This window comes from Mauremys reevesii, linkage group 16, assembly GCF_016161935.1.
Source record: "Mauremys reevesii isolate NIE-2019 linkage group 16, ASM1616193v1, whole genome shotgun sequence".
Taxonomy (NCBI): domain Eukaryota; kingdom Metazoa; phylum Chordata; order Testudines; family Geoemydidae; genus Mauremys; species Mauremys reevesii.
In genome coordinates, this window is record NC_052638.1 from 32,185,321 (window position 1) to 32,206,408 (window position 21,088).

At 39.7% G+C, this 21,088-nt stretch overlaps 1 protein-coding gene across 10 annotated transcripts in view; it reads left to right on the top strand.

Annotated features, from left to right (window-relative positions):
- The window catches only part of WWOX (WW domain containing oxidoreductase), a 635,942-nt gene that overhangs the window by 211,006 nt on the left and 403,848 nt on the right, over positions 1 to 21,088 (top strand). The window contains exon 9 of one of the 10 annotated variants that reach the window (XM_039503882.1): positions 10,045 to 10,104. The exons of 8 other annotated variants lie outside the window; for them this stretch is intronic. In XM_039503882.1, the coding sequence (XP_039359816.1) occupies positions 10,045 to 10,089 (45 nt within the window). In that variant the 3' untranslated portion in view covers positions 10,090 to 10,104. Of the gene's footprint in view, positions 1 to 9,717; positions 9,841 to 10,044; positions 10,105 to 21,088 lie in introns of those variants that run through there. One more of the 10 variants, XM_039503881.1, reaches the window with a different exon arrangement.

A 21,088-nucleotide genomic window follows, 5' to 3' on the forward strand; every position in this document is an offset into this window, starting at 1 on the left:
CTAATGAACTCCTTTAGTAAGCATATGCAAAGCACACATCTAACCCATTTCAGTTTATTTTCTGCATAAACCATTGACATGCATCAGACTCTTGCACTTCATAATACAGTAACTAGTGGAACTTTTTCATATTTCGTTTGAAAGCCGTTTTGTTTCACCACATGCTTTTTCTGCTTCATAAATTCTACTTTAAAACATCCAACAACCTGCTAAATTAATATATACTGTGTTCTTTCTCTAATGGGTAGGGGAACTTGTCTCACAGCAGTGCATTTGTTCAGCTCTGTTTTGAAAAAGTGCTGCCTGCCGTGTGAAGGACATCTGCTCACAAATGAATGATTGTGCTTTTGATTCGGAGCAGCACCTTCACTTTAAATGCTGGCTGCAGATGAAAGGAACAGATTGCTGTGGTACCGCTTTTGTGAGGATTCCTCTACCCAGCATGTGGCTTCATACATTATTGAGAGCAAATCCACTTTATACTACCACTCCTCACTGCACTTATTTTGCCAACCTTATTCAGAATGTCAGCATGGGTCACTTTTCTACAAAGGAATAAAAGGCCAGTTAGGAAGATTAAGCAGATAAATTATTTACAGTGTTTAATTATCATTGTACAGGTTTATTAAACTGCGTGGTTACCTAGAAACCTAAGCAGCTGCTAAGAAGAGTCCACTAACATTGAATAAAAATGTTTTGTGTAAAATGAAATCCTTTTATGTGTGCTGTGTTAATATAAATGTTTAGGTTTTTTTGGTTAAGTGCCAAATTTGACTTGCATTTGATGTGATTTTTTTTTTTTTAAATAATCCATTCCTAGCTCAGCTTATTTTGGTAGGAGATCCCAAAGAATGTTCTGCTGAGTTGACTGGAATCCTGGTATACTACTAAGTGTCCTAGACAGCAAGCAGACCTAAAAGATATGCTTGGGAAATCTCAGAAGGCTCTGTTTCAGTGATATTAAGGATAACTGTGTTTTGCCAGAAGCTATAACTAGATGATTTTGTAGCAACAAGATTGGAACACCAAAATATGTTCTACAATTTTCTTTATTATTTATACTAGATAAATAATTTACTTTGTTTCTTCTTCATAGCAATTGACTTAGGTTCTACTGAATCACAGAAGTGAGGATTCTATTATTATTGAAAGTGCAAGCGTTGGTGTGAACTGTCCTCTAGGAACTGCTTCCACATCTCTGTACACTATCGTAATATAAACTAATGAGATCCATTAAAGATCTGCCCATGTAGTTGAAGGGAACCACCTATTAATCTGTCATCGTTGAATACTATGAGAAAATTAAGACCATCAAGCAACCGTGAATTTGAAAATGAAAAAGGCAGTACCAACCTATTATATTCTAAGGATGAATGCCAAATAGGTAGAAATTGACTTAAAGTACTAGTTTAAAAATATCCTGTTAAATACAATGAAATGAAATAACCAATAATAGACCAATATAAAGGGTGAAATCCTGACCTCATTGAAGCAGTGGAAGTTTTGCCATTGACTTTTGCCATTGACAAAAGTATGCACCCTTTGCAAAGCTGCTAGTTAAACAGAATCCTAAATTTCACAACAAAATAACCCTGACTAAAACTGTGTTTTTAATTTAGCTCTTTCTATCCCCCTCGGGAACAATAGCCACTTATTTACTATCTAAATACTGGACTATTATTAAAACTAATCAATAGACTGTTTGGCAAGGAGGTATTTTTATCTTACCGTGGCATTATATTTGGGTAATTACACAATCTATCTGGTTATTTATTTTTCTCCCATTAAAGCAACCAAATCCATGAAGAATTATTGTCACTTGTAATCCCCAGCAATAGGAAGTGTTTGTATATAGCACAGTATTCCCTAGTCATTCAAGCTCTCAGTTCAAATTTTCAGAGAATTGGGGGCATACATAGTTGGGGGAGTTAGTGAAGCTGGTTTTGAAGCCTGCATGAAAGAGAGTCTATTTAACCAGCTCCCTGCTGGACACCTAGCATGGCACCTCTTTTATTATGAAGTTTAGGAACTGTGGAGAACCAGAATTGGAGTCCCAATGGTCTTAGGAGTTCACAGAGCTCAGCTTAACAAGAGCCTGATTCAGAGCCCATTGGAAGCCAGTGGGAGCCTTTCCATATACTTCAGTAGGTACTGGATATTTGGACCCAAGACCTCTTAAACTCTTCAGGGTGAATCTCTGGTTTTGTGGAAGTCCTTATCTCTGTAGGTCTGGTCATTTTATACAGTTTAGTCCTTGCAGAGTTTTAGTCAAATCTCAGGTGGGCATATCAGACTTTGGAATGACTGAGAATTTGACTAATCAGAAACATCACTAGCAACTAAAACTTGACTTCCAATAAAATGATTGATTTTGGATGGAATATTTGACTTGCAATGTATTCAAATTTATCTGATGAATGATTTCTTGGAATAATCTTTGGTCTGTATTTTACTTGTGATAAATTTGTCATAAAGATCGGATATCCAAAATTCTGGCTGTTTTTGTTTAATTTTGATTGGACACTTAGCTCACATGATATTTCTGTTTCGTGACTGGATGAGGCCAACTTTTAAAATCAAATATCTGGTGTGAATACTCATGTTTACATGTCCAGCATTTGATTTAGGGGAACATTTCTATATTTGCATAAAATTTAAAATCTTTGAACTTTCTTTCCAGTGAACTTATCTAGAATAATTTTTTCACAGACAGAGCCAAAGCAGATTTATTTAGTTTGGTTTTTTTAAAGCAAATATTCATGAATAACTCAGACCAGGTTACCAAAAGGTATATCTAGGTTTGTGCACCTTCCATATTCCTGGGCCAATGTATGATTTTAGTTGGAAACCGGTAGAGGGGGGAAATAACTCATTTTTTATGCAGAGTTAACTTGTCAGTTTTTTGGGTGGTTTTACTCAAGATAAAACTCTGTATATAAACTAGTCTGAAACTAAATCCTGCAAATTAAAACTGCTGCGTTTCTCAAAGCTCCAGCAACATTTGTTGTGCTCTGATGCCTGAAAAGAAAATTCACATGGTTTACAAACTCCATTTTAGAAATGTGAGACCCCAGGAGGCCAGGAGAAGTATTAGCCAGCATCAGAGGAACATAGGGTAGAAACTTGGCAGTTTGGCAAAGATCAACAAATCACAGGCACTAAATGAGGATTCACTGAAACCACTTTTCACTCAGGTGTGACCATGATTTCACTGTGGCTAGCATTGACACTGAGAAGCATGTAAACTAACCAGTGTAGCTGACCGATGAACATACGTTGAACTAACAATGTGATTGAGAAACATGTAAATGTCTTCAGTGGTTCACAATATCTTACATATAATTATTAAACTAGCTGATAATGGATGGCTTGTTGTGAATAAAAAGTTTATAATATGTGAGTCTATAGTTAGAGCAGGGGCTGGCAACCTTTCAGAAGTGGTGTGCCGAGTCTTCATTTATTCACTCCAATTTAAGGTTTCGCGTGCCAGTAATACATTTCAACGTTTTTAGAAGGTCTCTTTCTATAAGTCTATAATATATAACTAAACTATTGTTTTATGTAAAATAAATAAGGTTTTTAAAATGTTTAAGAAGCTTCATTTAAAATTAAATTAAAATGCGGAGCCCCCCGGACTGGTGGCCAGGACCCGGGCAGTGTGAGTGCCACTGAAAATCAGCTTGCGTGCCGCAGGTTGCCTACCCCTGAGTTAGAGGATACTAATTTGTATATTCTAGTGGGGGTAAACTTTGACAAAGACCTATCCCAAATAAGCCATTCTTTTAAGAGAACATCTGTTGAAACAGGCAATTTACAGTCTCCTTAAAATACAGAATGGCATAATTAACCCTCCAGGGAGACCAATATTAGTTTATTAGAAACTATTTCTAGTTCTCTTTATCTTTACACTAAATGGCTTTATCAAACTGATTTTTTTGTCTATTTTTCAGTTTTAGTTAACATTTCTGATATGATACAGAAATGTTAAGGCTCACTATCAACAGCTGGATTTGAAAAAACAAACCATCAATAACCACCACTGATAATAGAAAAAGGTCTAGTAATTACTTAGTCCTGCCTCGAGCACAGGGGCCCAGACTAAATTATTTATTGAGGTCCCTTCCAGTCCTACATTTCTATGATTTTAAGGAACACTCCTTAAATATAGCAAAGACACTCCCATCTCAGAGGTTGCATCAATGTCTGCAAACTGAAAACAATGACTGCACCCCCTTTAAGCGGGGGGGATTTGTCTGGTTGGCCAAATGAAGGGAACAGTGCTTTATGGTTGTGGGTGGAGGAGGAGAGAGGAAAACTGCTGCAAAAGGAGACAAGGGGCCAGCATGGCAACGCTGACTCATCCCCTGGGAACCAGATGGGTGGAAGGGTTTTAAAGGGGCAGCCCTGTGCGTGACGCCCACTTTTGCCCAGAGCAGGCTGGGGCAGCACCCATCCTCCCTCCCCATTAGGTGGTGAAATAGCAGGTTTGGTCAAGACTGGCTGTGGGCATTGCACCAGCCACCCCTTGTTTAGGGGGACTGGGAAGGAATATTTCCCTTACCACCAGATTGGCCTAGTTGGAGTTGGGTTTTTTTTGCCTTCCTCACAGCAGGTTCAGGAAGGGCTTTGTTCATGCATGGCATGATGGGCAGTAAGCTATATGTTGCAACTCATTATATAAGTGTGGGGCAGATATCTAGTGCAGGTACTCCGTAGGGAAGGTATACAGTGACCGGATAAGTGGCTTGTAAAAGGAGATGTTCGTTAAAAAAACAGAATGAGAGGTAGATTGGGGACTCCTATGTTTGATATGGCAGGGAGCCACCCTCCCTTTCTTATTCGTCCACCTTAATCCTCTTACAACGGGTGTAGGGGGATGGTGAGCTCCCAGCAATGGATTGGCTGTGGAGGAACCTGGATGGAAAAAGAGCGGGAGCTGGCAGAAGCCTCCCCCCCCCCCGTAATTATGGAATGACTATGGGGTTACCTGTGCTGTACACTTCTATCTTCTGGGTAGTCCCAGACATCTAATAATAAAGTTGCAGCCTGACTAACACCATGTCAAACATCTCCTGTCCTTTTTTCGGTATGGCGGGACAATAGCATATAAAGAAAACTGTGATATAATAAAATTGACTTATGATGTAGATATGCTATGCCTACGATTTTGAGTGGCTTTGTTTAAATATAGCACCATTAAGATGCAATTATCTTTACAACATTATTATATTTTAATTATTTATGCTGAAATTTCTGTAAATCAACCATGGGTTGGAGGGGGGGAGAGGGCAGGATTTCTGCCATATAAGAAAACTTTTGAAAACAACTTTAATCTCTACTTTGGGTTTGTGTCTCAAGGAGGCACAGAATCTTTGGGGCCAAAAGATACCAACCAGAGTGTACCTTGGAAAACACTCTTCCCAGTTCATTGGGAACAGCCGCCCCTGAAGTTTTATCCTCATTTGTGCTGTTTGGTCACGTGGTAGAATCCATGGATAAAAACCTGCTGAAGTCAATGGGAGTTTTTCCTTTGAAATCAGTTGAGCCAGGATTTCACCAATAGTTCCTGAATTTTAGCCCCCCTACCCAAATATCTATGAAATTAAGGCAGGATTGTAGCACTATTATCTTTGAAATGTTGCACGGGAGAAAAAGACAACACCTTATGAATGCTTATGAGATCTTATTACCATGGGGGAAGGCGGAAATAATGAAGAGGACAGGTCACTGATTCCGAGCTATCTGCATCATTTGGTAAACTGGGAGCAAGCAAAGAATGTGTGTTCTAATATGACTAAATGCAAACATATACATCTAGGAAGAAAGATAGGGGACTCTATCCTGGAAAGCAGCGACTCCGAAAAATATATTGGGATGTGGTGAACAAAAGTGAACCTCACAGGGCACAGAAATGAAAATGCACTTGTATTTTCTCAGTGCTGGTCAGTTTGTTTATTTAAAAGCAATTCTAATGAGCGCTGCTATATAGAGAAGAAATATCCCTACCCTGGAATTGCAGTTACTTTCTGGAAAATTGCAAGTTTCTTCCCTATAGTTCTCAGGCATGAATGCTGTCTGCAGCACTAATGTAGAAAAGGTTTTGCTATGATGTCTCCATGCAAATAACAAATTAACAGAGCTCATAAAGGAATCAAATCTCCGTAATTCAGCATTCAGGGGAGTAAAAAAGAATGTAGGCTGTCTCCGCTCTTTCAGAAGTGACATCAAGATTTAGATTTTTAATGCACTGCCTCTTTTCAGTTCATCAGTTTTTAAATATACACGGTTTAATATCTTTCATCAAGCATTCACACTATCTTCCAGACCAGATGTGAAGTCCCCCAAGTTTTCACCCGAATCTCAAGTTGTGGCAAAGAGCTTACAGTGGTCTGACTTCTGTTCTGTCTTTGCGAGAGAATCTTGCTTTTTGTTCACTCTTTGATGTGTCAGATCTATGCCATAGATCATTACAGTTTTCATTTCCCACATACAGGACTCTAGGGATGATGATTGTGTGAGAAACAAACCTTTGAGGCTAAGGCAGACACTTCAGTGCAGCTGTCAACTTTAGTGCTGGACAGTCTGATTTGAAAATGTCTTCTTTTACTGAACTATGCTTTCTCCTAGGAGTGTGCACAGTTGCAACCTGCCTCTCCAACTACTGCCTATCTCCTTTCTTCCCCTCATCTTTAAACTTATCAAATGTGTGGTTTACAACTGCTGCCTCAAACTTTTATCTGCTTTCCATCCTATATTCCTTCCAATCTAGCCTCAACTTTTTTTTTGCCCCAGAAAAACAGTCTCACTAAGGTCTCTAACAAACTGTTTCTGGATACATTTTAGGGCCTGTATTCCACCTTCATCCTCCATGACCTTTCTGCAACTTTTGGGCCCACTGATCGTGCCTTTTTTTCAAAATTTTATCTTTCTCTGGCCTTTGTGGCTCCTGGTTCTTATGCTTCCTGAAAAAAGGAGATAGGATAATGTCTTTTAACACTTTCTCTCCAATTCCTCTGCTTTCCCAAGTGACTTAGAAGGTAAAGCAGAACAGAGATTAAAGTGATTATCATGACCCATTATGGTCCAGATGACCTTGGTCCTTGGAGTTGGTCTCCCCAGCAATGGGATCACTGATTTCATGTTTCTCCCCAGCCCCACACAGACTTTCTATCTCAGGGTAAAAACATCCAAAAACCCTGGACCTAACAGCTTGACTCATGAATAAGGAGCAATTTGAAAGTTGGAGTATTCTGACTCCCTCTTCAGTACCCTTCTTTCAGCAAGAAAGGCTCCATACTAAGGTGTACGTTTCCTATATACTCTATCAATAGTGTTAACAAAGTCTCAGTATCATCCCTCGGAGCCTTATTTATCCCAAAGAGGAACACAGAGAAGGTTACAGCTGCAACCAGGCCCAGCACACATACATTCATTATCAGGGGTGTGGAACTAGGGGTATTGGGGGTGCAGCAGCATCCCCTGTCTTGAAACAGTTTCCATCATATACAGGGTTTATAGTTTTGTTCAATGGCTTTCAGCACCCCCACTATACAAATTGGTCCAATGCCGCTGTTCACTAGCCATTGCAAAATGGATACATGCGTTTCAGCTGGAAGGCTTTATATGCCATGTTTCTCCTTAACCACCACATTATTTTCCTAGGCATATCCCCATCTTCCTGTTCCTCTTTTTCAGATTCTGCCTACTCTCTGGAGAAAAGGGACATTTTGTCATACCTGTCTCTCTTTCCTCCTTGAGAAAAGTAACTGCACAGATCTGACCTCCACCAACTCTGTTAGGGATATGGGACACAAAGAACAAAACTCAGTCCTGAGCTACATACTTTCCTCTACTGATGGACTGGTTTGTATATTGCTTATATATACTACCATCTGTTTGTGTTTAGTTTGGGTATTACTGGTATAGTTGTGTTATCTCTGGAAGATATCTAGAAGAGGAAAAGAGAGGCTGAGATCCCTCACTTTCCGCACAGAAAGAGACTGGACTCAAGTACCAGAGTCAGTGGATATGCCTTTCTCAAACAAGAAAAATGGGCAGATAAGACAAAATTTCTCTGTGTAGGCAAGTACGTCCCTTTTAATTTTAAAACTCTCTCTAATGGTTAAATGGGTAGTCCTAATTTTCTTCTACTGGAGGATGTTAAATTAAGGGTGGCTCCTAACTGGCTGGGGAGCTGTATGGGGGATTTAATTTAAATCAGAAGATAATGCATGAGGGAAGCATCCTTGAGGATGGCAAGAATTCTATTGATGGATGCAGCTTTACTTTTTAATTAACACCCACCCCCAGCTTTTGTGCTACTACAAAGATGTTAGTGGAGTTCTTTCTCTTTGTATTTTTTTAAAACTTCTTCCAAGTCTTTCTTTACTTTCATTTGAAATCCATTGTCTCTTGGGTTTCCAAAGTTGCTTAATGGATTAATACATTAGTCATCTAGAGCCTCACTTCATGAGGATACAAATTTAAGTCTTGGTTTAGGTAGTTAGATCAGCACTTTGTTCTTACTGTTGAGTCTCAAACTTCTTGTTCTTCACTATGTTGGCATGGACTTCTAGAAGGTTAGGGATGACTTAGATATAAAAAATTACACTTCTCTTGCTTTATCTGCAGGCGTGCATATATCATGGGTGATCAGGCCTTTTCCAGAAAAGAGTGGTGTGACTTCACATTAGTACTGTACTATATGGATCTATTAAAAAAGGAGAATTTTTCAACCTTGGGATCCCAAGTTTATGGCTCTATTGAACCAGCCCATCACGAGCTCCACCTATGTCCCCTGGGAGGTGTGATAATATTTTTTTGGTCCTGAGCATACTTGAGAAAGTTCTTGGAGACAAAGGGAAGATACTCCCCTTCACATGCCTGTGAGGAACCATGCCAGATACCACGTTGATGAATATGATATGAAAACAAAGGTATCTAGGTAAATCTGAAGAGGAAAAAATGGTTGTTTCCTCCAAACCGAATCTGGATCAATAAAAAAACATTTGATTGAAGGTATGCTCTAGGCTCTGATTTGTGCTACAGTTTGTGTTTTTAACCTTGCTCTGAGCCATAGGAAAAAATGGCATCTTCACATAGGAAAAGCCAGGAAAAATTCCAGAGAGGGATTGGCCTGTGGTTTGCCCAATTGTCTTCACTGAGAGGTTGATGTTACAAATCAAAATGCTTCTGTAACCTCTTCAGAGTTCTGCCTATTAGCTGCGTCATAGGGCTAAATTGTGCCATTAAGGGACAGCACAGCATTAGATGTAGCATGGAGTCTGAGTGCCCCGGGTTAGAGCTTGGAGGCAGATTCCCTTTCTGAGGTTCCTGGCCCTCTGAGGGCACACAGCTGCAGAGGTGCCATGTCAGGAAATGCAGCTTACTGTCACCACTGCATCTGCCATGCTTTGTGGTGAGATGGGAGGTAGCAAGATGATTTGGGCCCTTCCTCATCCCCACTCTTTTTGAGTGCTGTGAGCATTCCTTGTGCTGCTATGTGGCCCTTATGCAGGAGACAAAAGAAAAAGCAGATTGGGTGAGGAGAGAAGGCTTTATGCATCCTATTATTTTTCCCTTGGGTAATCACCACCTACATTTTGACTAGGCCCAATCCACCCCATTGTGTTTCTTTTAAATGCTGTGAGTTCTCTAGATGTGTCTGTTTTTGAACCTATCTTCTTAAAAATTTAATTATTATCACTTGTATTGTAGGAGCACCTCCAGATTCCAAATACGATCAGGGACCTTTCTGCTAAGTAATAAGCTTATGGGAAACTGAGGCACAGAGAGATTGAGTTTCCCAAAGTCAACCAGCAAGTGGCAGAGGCAAGACTAGAACCCTCGCCTCCTGATTATAGTGTTCTATGCACTAACCCACACTGCTTATATTACTATATATCCATGAATATCTGTGAAGAGTAAATGTTTATTTTAAATATTTGTATATATACTGTATGGTTAGAATTAAAGCTTTTTACTAGAGCTGGTCAAAAACAGTGTGTTTTGGTCAAAATTCCTCCAGTCTAATTTTTCACCTAGAGGGGGATATCATTCACACAACATCAACACTTCTTCAGGTCCTAGAGTCTATGGAGAACAAGTACTTGCCAGACAAAGTAAGAGGTATGTAACCCCACAGTGCAGAAACCATGTGAGAGGGTTGGGTCTGAGCAGGGGGAGCAGATTTTGGTCTCATAGAGAGAAGAGCTTTGTAACAAAGGGCCCGATCCTGGCAAAGGCTAAAACTAAGTGGGATTTGAGGGTGCTCAGAACCTCAGAGGTAAAGATCTGGCCAATGTAAAGTAGAATCTAACTCCAAATATTTCTTGGGAAAACATTAAGTTAAAATGATGGAGGTTTTTTTTTTTCCTGACACATCCTATCCAACTTTCTATGCTTGCCCTTTTCACTGGAGAGAACTACAAGACAAACTCATTTGAGAATTAAGTCAAATTCAATTTTGGTATTTCATTAGTTGCTGGATTGTTTTCAACGTGGTGGTGGTTATATTTGGTGGCAGCTACACTGAAAAATCCATGGCCCTGAGACTTACTGAGATCCACAGAATCTGTGCATATATTATTATTTATTATTTGTATTGCCATAGTGCCTAGAAGCCCGAGTAATGGCTCAGGAGTCTGCTGTGCTAGGCACTGTACAGACAGAACAAAAAGATGTTCCCAATCCCAAAGACTTCATAATCTAAGGATAAGACAAGAGACAACAGATGGATACCTACAGATAGGGGAGTACAAGGAAACGGTGAAACAATATGGGTCAGCAAGGCTGGCAGTGGTCTCACCATATCACTGGCCTAGCCTTTGTCAAGTTTTTTGTAGGCATCACTGCAGAAGGAAAGATTTAAAGGAGAACAATTAAGTGGATTTGCAGAGGTTTATGGAAAGTTCTTCCCAAGTGTGAGGGGCAGCGTGGGAAAAAGCACAAAGGTGCTTGTTTGAAAATTTAACAAGTGGAAAGGACAAAGACGGCCATTCCTGGGGGGAATTAAAGTCCCAAAACTGACCGCAGAGCAGATTATATCTATATGCGGCTTTTTATAGAGCTCATTGATTTATTTGATAGATGAAGGGGGATTCATAGCTGAGTGGAATACAGTGAAGTAGGGAACAAATCTGCAGTTTCTGGTTTCCTGTGTTTAAGATGTACAGCAGGATTGTGTGGAAATACTCAGAAAGATACTGCACTCAGAAATAAATCCTTATCCTCTGCATCTCCATCACTTTTCCTTTGCAACAAACATAATGAAGGCATGGCTCAGATTTATCCAAACTAGAATGCTAATTATGATTTTTTGTCTTCTAAGAGAGAGAACTACTTAATAGTTCCATCAGGCAAAAACTATAGTTTTTGCCCTAATGGGTTAGATTTCTGACTTGCTATTCATTCAGTAATTAACTTCTCTTGGTAACAATAAAAATGTATATAGGCTTTCATGAAGAATTCATTTAAATTTGGATGGAGTGCAAAGGAAAAGTACTAATGCATTGTGCAAGATGTTGCATGGCTAAACGCTCCAAAAAGTGAGGGCATGTAAAACTCAAAGCTTTCCCAGCAACATTAACTCTGCCAAGTTTCATGTGCTGTCTGTTTTATAGTATACATTTTACAGTGTAAAGAGGAATGTGTCGAACCACACATTTAATGGAGAAAACAGGAATAGAAAATAATACGTCGGTGGATCATTATATAGATATTTCTTCTGTTGAAACTTTATTTCCTTGTTTGTTGCGATTTTAACCGTGAAACCTTAATATAGCATTAATATTTTTTCTCATTTAATTTCCTCCATCTCTTCAATTTTTCCTCCGCATGTTCTGCAGGGCAAATGCACTGGTTCTGATGCATTGGGGGGTAATCTGAGTCTGACCATGGTGCCCCCTGGTACTATATTACTTAATGTGGAAACCTGTACAGTGACTGACTAATGACTTTCCTTAGGCCATCAGGGTTCCCCAGTGCTCAAACTAAATATATTAGGGTTACGTTTTACTTTCAGTGAAATCCACATGCAGATATTCCCATTATATGTGGATATGACACACGATTAGGGTGGTAGAAATGAATCTGCCAGCAACATGTATCTTGCTGCACTGTCTGACTGCTGGATAGATTTCACAATCCAAACGCAAGATACGTTTCTCAAATACAGTGGCAGTACCAGTGCAAACCACCCCCGTGAAACCCCTTTTTGTCTGCCCCAGCAGTCTGAAACTTACAAAGGAAATGTCAAGTGAATTTTAAGGTATGTTTCAATATGTTTATAGTCCGGTTCATTTAAAGTTTCAGTGCTGATCTGCAAAACACATTGATGATGATGATAATACTTTGGCACCTTACATCTTCAGAACACAGTACAAACATTAACTAAGCATTTCCGTGTATATATGATGCACATGTAACCAACCCCAAACTAATTTTGTGATTTTTATGAACCTTTTATCTTTCAGGGAATGTCTTAAATGACATGTTATTCTTTAGTGCTAATATTTGCAATAGTACTACTTGTTCATTCATTCCAGACTACTGTGTATGAGTGATTCTATCTAAAAACTAAATTAAATAACATTGTCACTGAAAGTGACCGTCATTTAAGGAGATTAGATTCCAAATTGCTTGTACATTGCTCTAAAACAAAGCCAATCATAAGAACATAAGAACCGCTATACTGGGCCAGACCAATGGTCCATCTAGTTCCAATATCCTGTCTCTGACAGTGGCCAGGAAGAGAGCTTCAGGGTCAGTGCACAGAACAGGGTAGTTGGAGTGATTCACTTGGTCTTCCCTTCCAGGCTTCTAGCAGTCAGAGGTTTGGGGTTGCTCTGAGCATTGGGTTGCATCCCTAATCATCCTGGCTTGTAGCCATTGAAGCATCTGTGCTCCATGAACTGATCTAGGACTTTTTTGAATCCAGTTACATTTTTGGCCATCATAAAATCTCAAGGTAATGAGTTCCACAGGTTAATTGTGCTCTGTGTGAAAAAGAAGTCCCTCCTGGTTGTATTAAACCTGTCATCTATTAATGTCATTGTGATTTTTGTATTGTGGAATAGGGTAAATAACGTTTCTCTATTCACTTTTTCCACACCATTCATTATTTCATAGACCTTTATGATATCCTCCTTTTCTCATCTCTTTTCTAAGCTGGACAGCCCTAATCTTTTTAGTCTCTCTCCTCATATGGAAGACTTGATCCTCTTTGTTGCCTTTTGGTGAACCTTTTCCAGTTTTACTATATCTATTTTGAGATGGGGTAACCAGAACTGGACAAGGTGTGGTCGTACTAAGGATTTATATAGTGGCATTATATTTTCTGTCTTATTTTCTATCCCTTTCCTAATAGTTCCCAACATTCTGTTAGCCTTTTTGACTGCTACTGCACATTGAGCTAACGTTGTCAGAGATGATGACTCTAAGATCTCTTTCTTAAATGGTTGCAGCTAGTTTAAAATGCATCATTATATATATGTAGTTGGGATTTTTTTTCCAGTGTGCGTTACTTTGCACTTATTGTTGAATTTCATCTGCCAGTTTGTTGCTCAGTCACAAAGTTTTGTGAAATCCCTCTATATCTCTTCACAGTCAGCTTTGGAGTTAAGTATCTTGAATAATCTTAAAATAATCAGAAGTACATGTTGGCCAAACTAGAGCTGCTTTTGAAATCTGCTAGCCAAGTTATTTACATGGTATAGATCCAGAGACTGGTTTAAATAAACTTTAGAATCCCTGTTTGTGCTTTGAGAGCCAAGATAATGCATCATATAAGCCACTATCTGAGATCCACATCACAGATTAGATGGAAGGATCTAGTCCTCAGTGTCTAGTTTCAGAGCTTTTGACCAGCTTGTGCCAATGTGGTATTAGCTGAAAAATGTTCAATATCTGTATACGCTGACTTGTTTTGTTCTGCATTTTGGATTTTCAGAATTCAGCTACTAAGCGTAACATTCAGAATGTGAAACCTTTCCCTGAAATTAAAATGTTGACCCTTTATCTGAAATGAAAAGAAAATGGTTCGTGTCACAAGGAAGGTGAGGTAATATCTTTTAGTGGATCAAATTCTGTTGGTAACCCAGACAAGCTTTGAGCCACACAGAGCTTTTCTGCAGCTCTGGGAAAGGTACTCTAAGTGTCACAGCTAAATGCAAGGTGGAACAGATTGTTTCGTATAAGTAATTAAAACATATTATAAGAGACCATTCAACGTAGAGTGGCCCGTTAACTCCTCTGCATTCATAGGTCAAAAAAGAGGGGATTAATGGGTTACAGATTGCTGTAATAAGTCATAAATCCTGTGTCTTTTTTCAGTTCATGATTTTTAGTGTCTAGCAGAGTTATGAATTTAAGGAATATTGTTCGGCACATATCTTCTCCAGAGGGAGATACAGTTAACTATGATTTTATACATTTTTTTTTATCAAGTAACCTAGAATGATGCAAATGTTTAGCCTTCATGTTAACTGCCGGGATTTTTTTTTAAAGACTTCTATATGGTGTGCATAATGTTATAGGTATACACATGCACAAATGTGTACATGCATCTAGCTAATACACCTCCTCACATGTGTGTGTTTATTTTATATATCGATATATGATTTATTTATAAAGACACTGAAAATAATTTAGCTGTAAGATGAATTAAGTTCCTAAGACACAGTCAAAGAATTAGCATTTTCATGTCACTGATTTTTGTAGCCACCAGGGGGCATTGTGGCTTGGTTGTCATTCACAAACTTAAATCTGTAAATCTGAAGTCTGGGGAACATTTGTGAGTTCTCTTAAGGAGGAATCCTGTCTAGAAGGGAGTACATGTGGATTTCTTTTTGCTTTACTAGAAAACCATAGTGTTGTCAAATTTGCTAAGCATAGTCAATTGAAGATTAATATACAATAAGCAATATGAAAGTATCTAACTACAGTACAAAGTAGATCAATTTTTTTATGCTTCCTCTGAACTTGGAAGTTGTAGGTATAAAGTATAAACGGTAAAAACTTGGGCAATGAGGTGCCCTCATTTTTTAAGCAGGACCTCCTGTTGATTTCAGTAAAGAGAACATTAGAAGGTACTGTAGGTCCTACACATCAAGTGGGAATAATAGATGATGTACTTTGTATTTGTGTGGCACCTTTGATGTGAGATTCTCAAAGTGCTTTACAAACATTTAATTAAATCTCATAAGAACTCTTTTTGATTGTGTCCCTGCCCGCAGGTATATGGGATCTTGGGGAGCAATTACCACACAGGTGGGGTGCCCATTAATTTCTTTATTAAAGGAAAAAGGAAGTGGTGGGAATTTAACAATGAAATACGATGGGATGGTGTGTATAGGGTGTTTACTTTAGACAATGATGGGGGGGGTTCTTCTTATTGAACAGTGTAGGGAGTTCTAACAGTGGGGTACAGTAAGTGGGGTTCAGCCCAATGGGATACAGTACAGTCAATAAGCAACTCAACTTTATATAGGAACAACTTTAGATACAGTGTGGAATGCAAAATGTACCCAAAAGAAATGCAAAGTAAAATGGTAGCTTCAATGCAATACAAAGTATATCAGAAAAGTGGAGGCAACCAATGGGATGTTATAACCACAAGTAAAATGTGAATCACAGTGCAATGATACAATATGGGTGATAAGTGAAATTATGCAATGTAACAGGATAAAAGAAAATTAATGACTTAATCTGTGAGGCTGTGATAGCAGATAATCTGCAAGAGTGTACCTAAAGGCTGGGTCGAGAAACAGGAGTGGGGAGGGGGGTGAATGATCAGTGGCAACTGCTGAGAGGAGAGTGCAGCTGCAAGCAGCGAGAGACTCTGAAGCTCTGCGTGGTGAAGCCCAGAGCAGTCTTCAGGAGCCTGCGGGCTGGACGTACGGGAGACAAGAGCAGCTGGAGCGCACTTAAGGGGGAGTCTGGGAGCAGCAAGAGGGGAGGGCGCTGAACGTGCAAGCGATGGGAAGGCACATGGAGAATGGGGGAGACGGCTGAGGGAAGAAGCAGGTTGCAGCAGCGGAGAGTACTTCAGGGAAGCTGCGGAGCAGCGGGCTGAAGACAAACGGAGCAGTGTGATGGCGATCTTCGGTAGGGGAGGGGCAGCGGAGAAGCGGGAGCACGAACACGGGATACAGGGAGAGGCAGCAGAGAAGTGTAAAGAAGGGCTAGAGGGAGGTTTAAGCAACAAGCCAACACCCCCCCCAAAAAAGGAAAGAAGCAGCAAGGGGTTTGGGAAGTTCGGAGGGTGATGCAGACGCGGGGGAAAAAGCAGCAAAGGGTTACAACAGGGAGACACGGAGAAGTACACAGAGGAGGAGATTGGAGCGGGGGAAAAACAGACACGGGAAAGTTCAGGGAAAGATCAGGACAGCGGGAAGACGAATTCAAACAGCAAAAAACCTTATCTATCGTCTAACTTAATTAAACTTATATAAAATGACAAGCAGCTTATACAAAGTAACAAAACAGGTACAGAATACAACCAGGCAATGGCTTTTTTAAATCTATCTTAACCAACGACTAGGCAAAACAACAAATATCACAATTCTAAGCAAAACTATAACAAGCAACTATACGGAGCAACAAAACAGCAAACTATAGCAAGGCAGGTGAAACTTACAAGCGCTACAATCTTAGCAAACTATGACTTATTAGACTAAAAAACAAAACCTATGGTGCACCTTATGCTATGGGGAAGTTACAGAGAGCAGAGTGGTATATGCCCAGGATACAGCCCCCAAGGCAGCCCCCAAGGCAGCCCCCAAGGAAGCCAAGGGATGGTGGCTGCAGCAGTGGATACGGCTGAAAGCAGTGAGCCCCGAAGCAAAGCCCACTGGAGCAGAGCTTAGTGGCGGCACAAACTTATTTTTAGCGGCAAAGCACCGCGGAGTTTAAGAGAGGTTTTAAGACACAGACCAAGGTTTAGCTTGAGTCTGTGTGCTGGGGAAACAGAGCCAGAAGCTAAAATAATAAAATAAAAGTGTAGAAAGTTTCACAGATGGATTCTTACCAGTCCCCAAGGCAGAAGCAGCAACAACATCAGAAGAAGCAAGGAGGACTCGGTACGGTCTCAATAATCAGGAGGTCTTTCAGGCAGCAATTCGTTCTTCGTGGGAGGGGGGGTTGTTTTTTTTTAAAATGGGGGTACGCTCAAAAATAAAACGAGAGCAGAGAAAGGACCCCCCAGAACCCCTGGCTGATCAGACCAGTCAGCAATGCAGGAACCTTTCTGATGTTTATTTCAAAATGCCTGCTTTTTAAAGACAAACTCAGGCAGTTTCCCGCCAGTAATCCTGATAGGCTCCCTCTGTCACAGGGGAGGAGACACAGGGAAAAACTGCAGGTGAGCACAGAGACGTGCCTAGGCAGAGTCCTGGACAATAGGTGTGAGTTCACACCTCAGGACTCAAAAGCACATGAGGCCTATGACTCATGCCCAGGATCTCAAAAACACATTAGGTCTTGCAGCTCTGGACATTGCCTACCCTACACAAAGCTCAGGTTTAACAAGGTGATAACAGGACCAACCCTTTGAACAGGGCAGTGGTTCCACTTAGCATGCAGCACAAGTGGCCATCCCTTTGAGAAGGGCAATGGCTCTTGGTAAACGACTTAAGGGGCCCTCCCTTTGAGAAGGGCAGTGGCCCTGGTAAACAACTTAACAGCCAGGGAGGGGCAGCCACAGGAGGAGAACAAAAACAAAATGGAGTAAGGGGACAGCTGTAAGAAACAAAATGGAATAGGGGGAAAGCTGTAACAGACAGATGGATGTAGTATACTCATTTCACAGGTGAGTATGTGGAGGCACCGAGAGGTTAACTGATTTCCCTAATCAGCATTCAGGTCATTGACAGAAAGAGGAACATACCTCAGAAGTCCTGGCCCAAAGTCCTCTGCTCTAACCACTGAACCACGACTCCCTTATTACAACTTGGAATTTCTGTACAGCAATTAAGAAAAGTACGGTGCAGCTATTTTCACTAGAAATGCATGTGTTTTGGGGGTCTAGCTGGGAACAGTTGGCATCATTAAATATTGTCCTGTTGAGGCACCACTTTTTAACTACTATGTGTAAAATAAGTCATCATCAATAATTCTTGTAGAATTTCTTTTGTAGTTTATTTCTCAATATATAGTTATGCACTCAGCACTATGGCAAACGTTTGAATTATTATATTAAAGGAAATGTGCAGTGGAGCCCGTGTTTGATGTTACTTTCTATTGTCCAGTGGAAAACCGGTGCTTGTATCCAGTAATTTAGATATCAGTCCTCATAGGTTATAGACTATACTCTGGATTTCGTATATTAAGATGAATGCCACTTATGGGCCACAAGATTGGGCCCACAAGATTGGGAATGCTGCAATCTGTTCTAAGGCCTTGGGGTTTGTCTATATGGTACAGCAAAGCATACCAGAGAGGCCTGAGTTGTAAAGTGCTCTTACATGCTGTGCTCTAGCTACCCTGTTTAGATTGTGCTGGTGCTTTGTAAAAGGTGCCTAGTTCATATTAATATAGTACCGATTTACAAGTCACACCCTTCTCGTGCTTTATTGGAGACATGCAACAACTATCCCAAACTAGTTTGTTTTTAACTCACTTCCTAATCTTACAAGTCGACTTATTAGGGCTTCTGGCATCTCACCTATAGTATCTGGTAGGATCTCAGTGTGAACCAATAATCCCAGCACTTTCAGATCTCCTATAAGCAGCTTATCAACGGTTGTTGTCTCCTATCCTGTGGCATAGGAAATAGCAAACCTCACCTAAATCAAGCACTCCACAGTTTTAAATATCAAATAATCTTCTATTATCAGTGTTTCCCCTCTTCCACACTCCCTCCTTTCTAGTGTCAGGATACAATATGATATACGCTGAAGTTACATTTTCTTTCCTTCTCAACATTTATATTGTCACAACATTCAGCCTCACATTGAAACCAGAGGCTTCTTTTGACAATTTTATTTCAAAGTTTGTCATCTCTCCTGGGTGACCTCGCCTTCTTTTTTCTTCTGCCCATATATCTTCTACACTCTGCACTCCAAACCCGCCTTCTTTTGGCATGGTGACCTCTCTAAATGTCTCTTTTATAAATTTTTCATTCTCCGAAACTTTTCATAGTGTGGAAAATTAGCTCTCAAGCGACCTTGCCCTCAGTATGCTCAATAAGAGGACACTATGAGTACATGTGTTCCCCCTTGGATGTCTTTATCTAGAAAGCACCAAATCTTGCATTACTTTAGAAAATCACTGGCTTCCCTTCCATTTTAGATTCTTAATTACTAAGATTTACAGTCTTTTATAATCTGTGCAGAAAAAACTTCAAAAGAGGAATGATGCTAGATATAATGTAAAGATATTCACCGGCTCTGTAGTCTCTCACTCTGTCAGCACCAGTTGTAGTCCAGTTAAACTAAACAGTTCAGTAATGGTTAGAAGAACTGCTTCAGATTAATTTAAATGTTATATATCAACACTGCCAAACGAAACTAGAAAAGAACAAATGAGATACTTTGTACATGTTGAAAAAGACTTGAGCTCTTGTACTGGTTCATTTTAAAACTGAATTTTCTTTCCAAAAGCAGTTATTTTAAGCCTAGAAAAAGTTTCTATGGTAGAGATGTCCGCCGGTTGAAGCAAAAGATTATGAATTGATTATACTATGTTACTGTTTGCATATCCTCATATATTTCTTGTTATTCTAGTTGAGTACTACATTCAGACAGAGGTTGCCAATAAAGTTTATTGTAGGAGCTAAGTGTCAATATCTGTAGTACCCCCCGCCTAGGGTGCTTGTAATTAAAATGCCACAGATAGTCTGGGAGATGCATGAAAATTTGATGGCAAATTGATTTCAGGTTCATCTTGAAATTTGTCCTCAGCTGGACTCGATACTGCTGGCAGACATTGGATGGCTTTTGTCAAAGGGGTTTGCTGGGATGAGACAGGATGCCTTGATCTGAATATTAAATACAGCACTCTGCTTATGACAAATTGTTCACTTAGTACTAAAACACTCCTTTTTTATATACACTTTATTGTCTGTGCAATGTGTAGGATGTCTTCATTCAGGTCTATTTTACATAGAAAAATAAGTTATCTAAAAGTAATTGGGCACATGAAAGAGCAGACTTAGAGATACCAGCTCTAATCTCAATATAGATAGTAGAAACTTACTAACGCTGTAAACAGTGCTAGTGCTAAAATTTAACTGAGCAGCACCAAGAAAAAAGATGTTGTCCAGATAGTGTGTAGATTTAAAACTTTATCTATATCTATATTCTGTGAGACTTAATTTCTTATTTAGAAAAGTAGAGAAAGCAATTAGAGCAAATATATAATGCTTTATAGTTCTCTTGTTCACATTACTGATAGGTAAGAATCTTAGTGATTTCAGTATAAACCTCTCTATTCATAGATGTACATTTTAGGAGTAACTTCTGCTCATTGTAGACATTGAAACAGTCTCATGATGAGAGTAAATTATATTTTATGAAATATGAAAATAAGTTTAGCTCTGTTTAAAAAAAATGTACTTGTTTCAGTGTGTATATGTTCTTATGTATTGTGTACCAAGACTGTAACATCTCTTTATTAGGGTTAATCTGGAATTGCTTTCTTAAAAAAAAAAAAAAAAAAAGGGAGGTGGTAATTTCTCATGCTTGTTTAGGGCCTGATTTTGCAGTGCGGGGACTGTTTATGCTCATCCTTCAAACAAACAAAACCTGAATAACAAGCTTTACCAAGTTTTTTTGCGGGGGTGGGGGAGAGTTGTAATGGGGTTCTCTGGGCTGAAGCGAGAGTAGGGAAGGATGGTTGGAAAAAGAAGGAAGGTGGGCAAAGGGAGGCAGGAATAGGGAGGAATGAAGGGAAGGGGGTAAGTAGTAGCGAAAACAAATTTGGATAGCTGTAGTATTCCGCTGATAGGAGAAAGGCAGAATGAAGAGGGATCAACAGCCAACAGTAACACACATATGGCAGGTGGGGAAATAGGTTGAGGGTGAAATCTTGGCTCCACTAAAGTCAATGGGAGTTTTGCCTTTGACTTAATTGGGGGTAGGATTTTACCCTC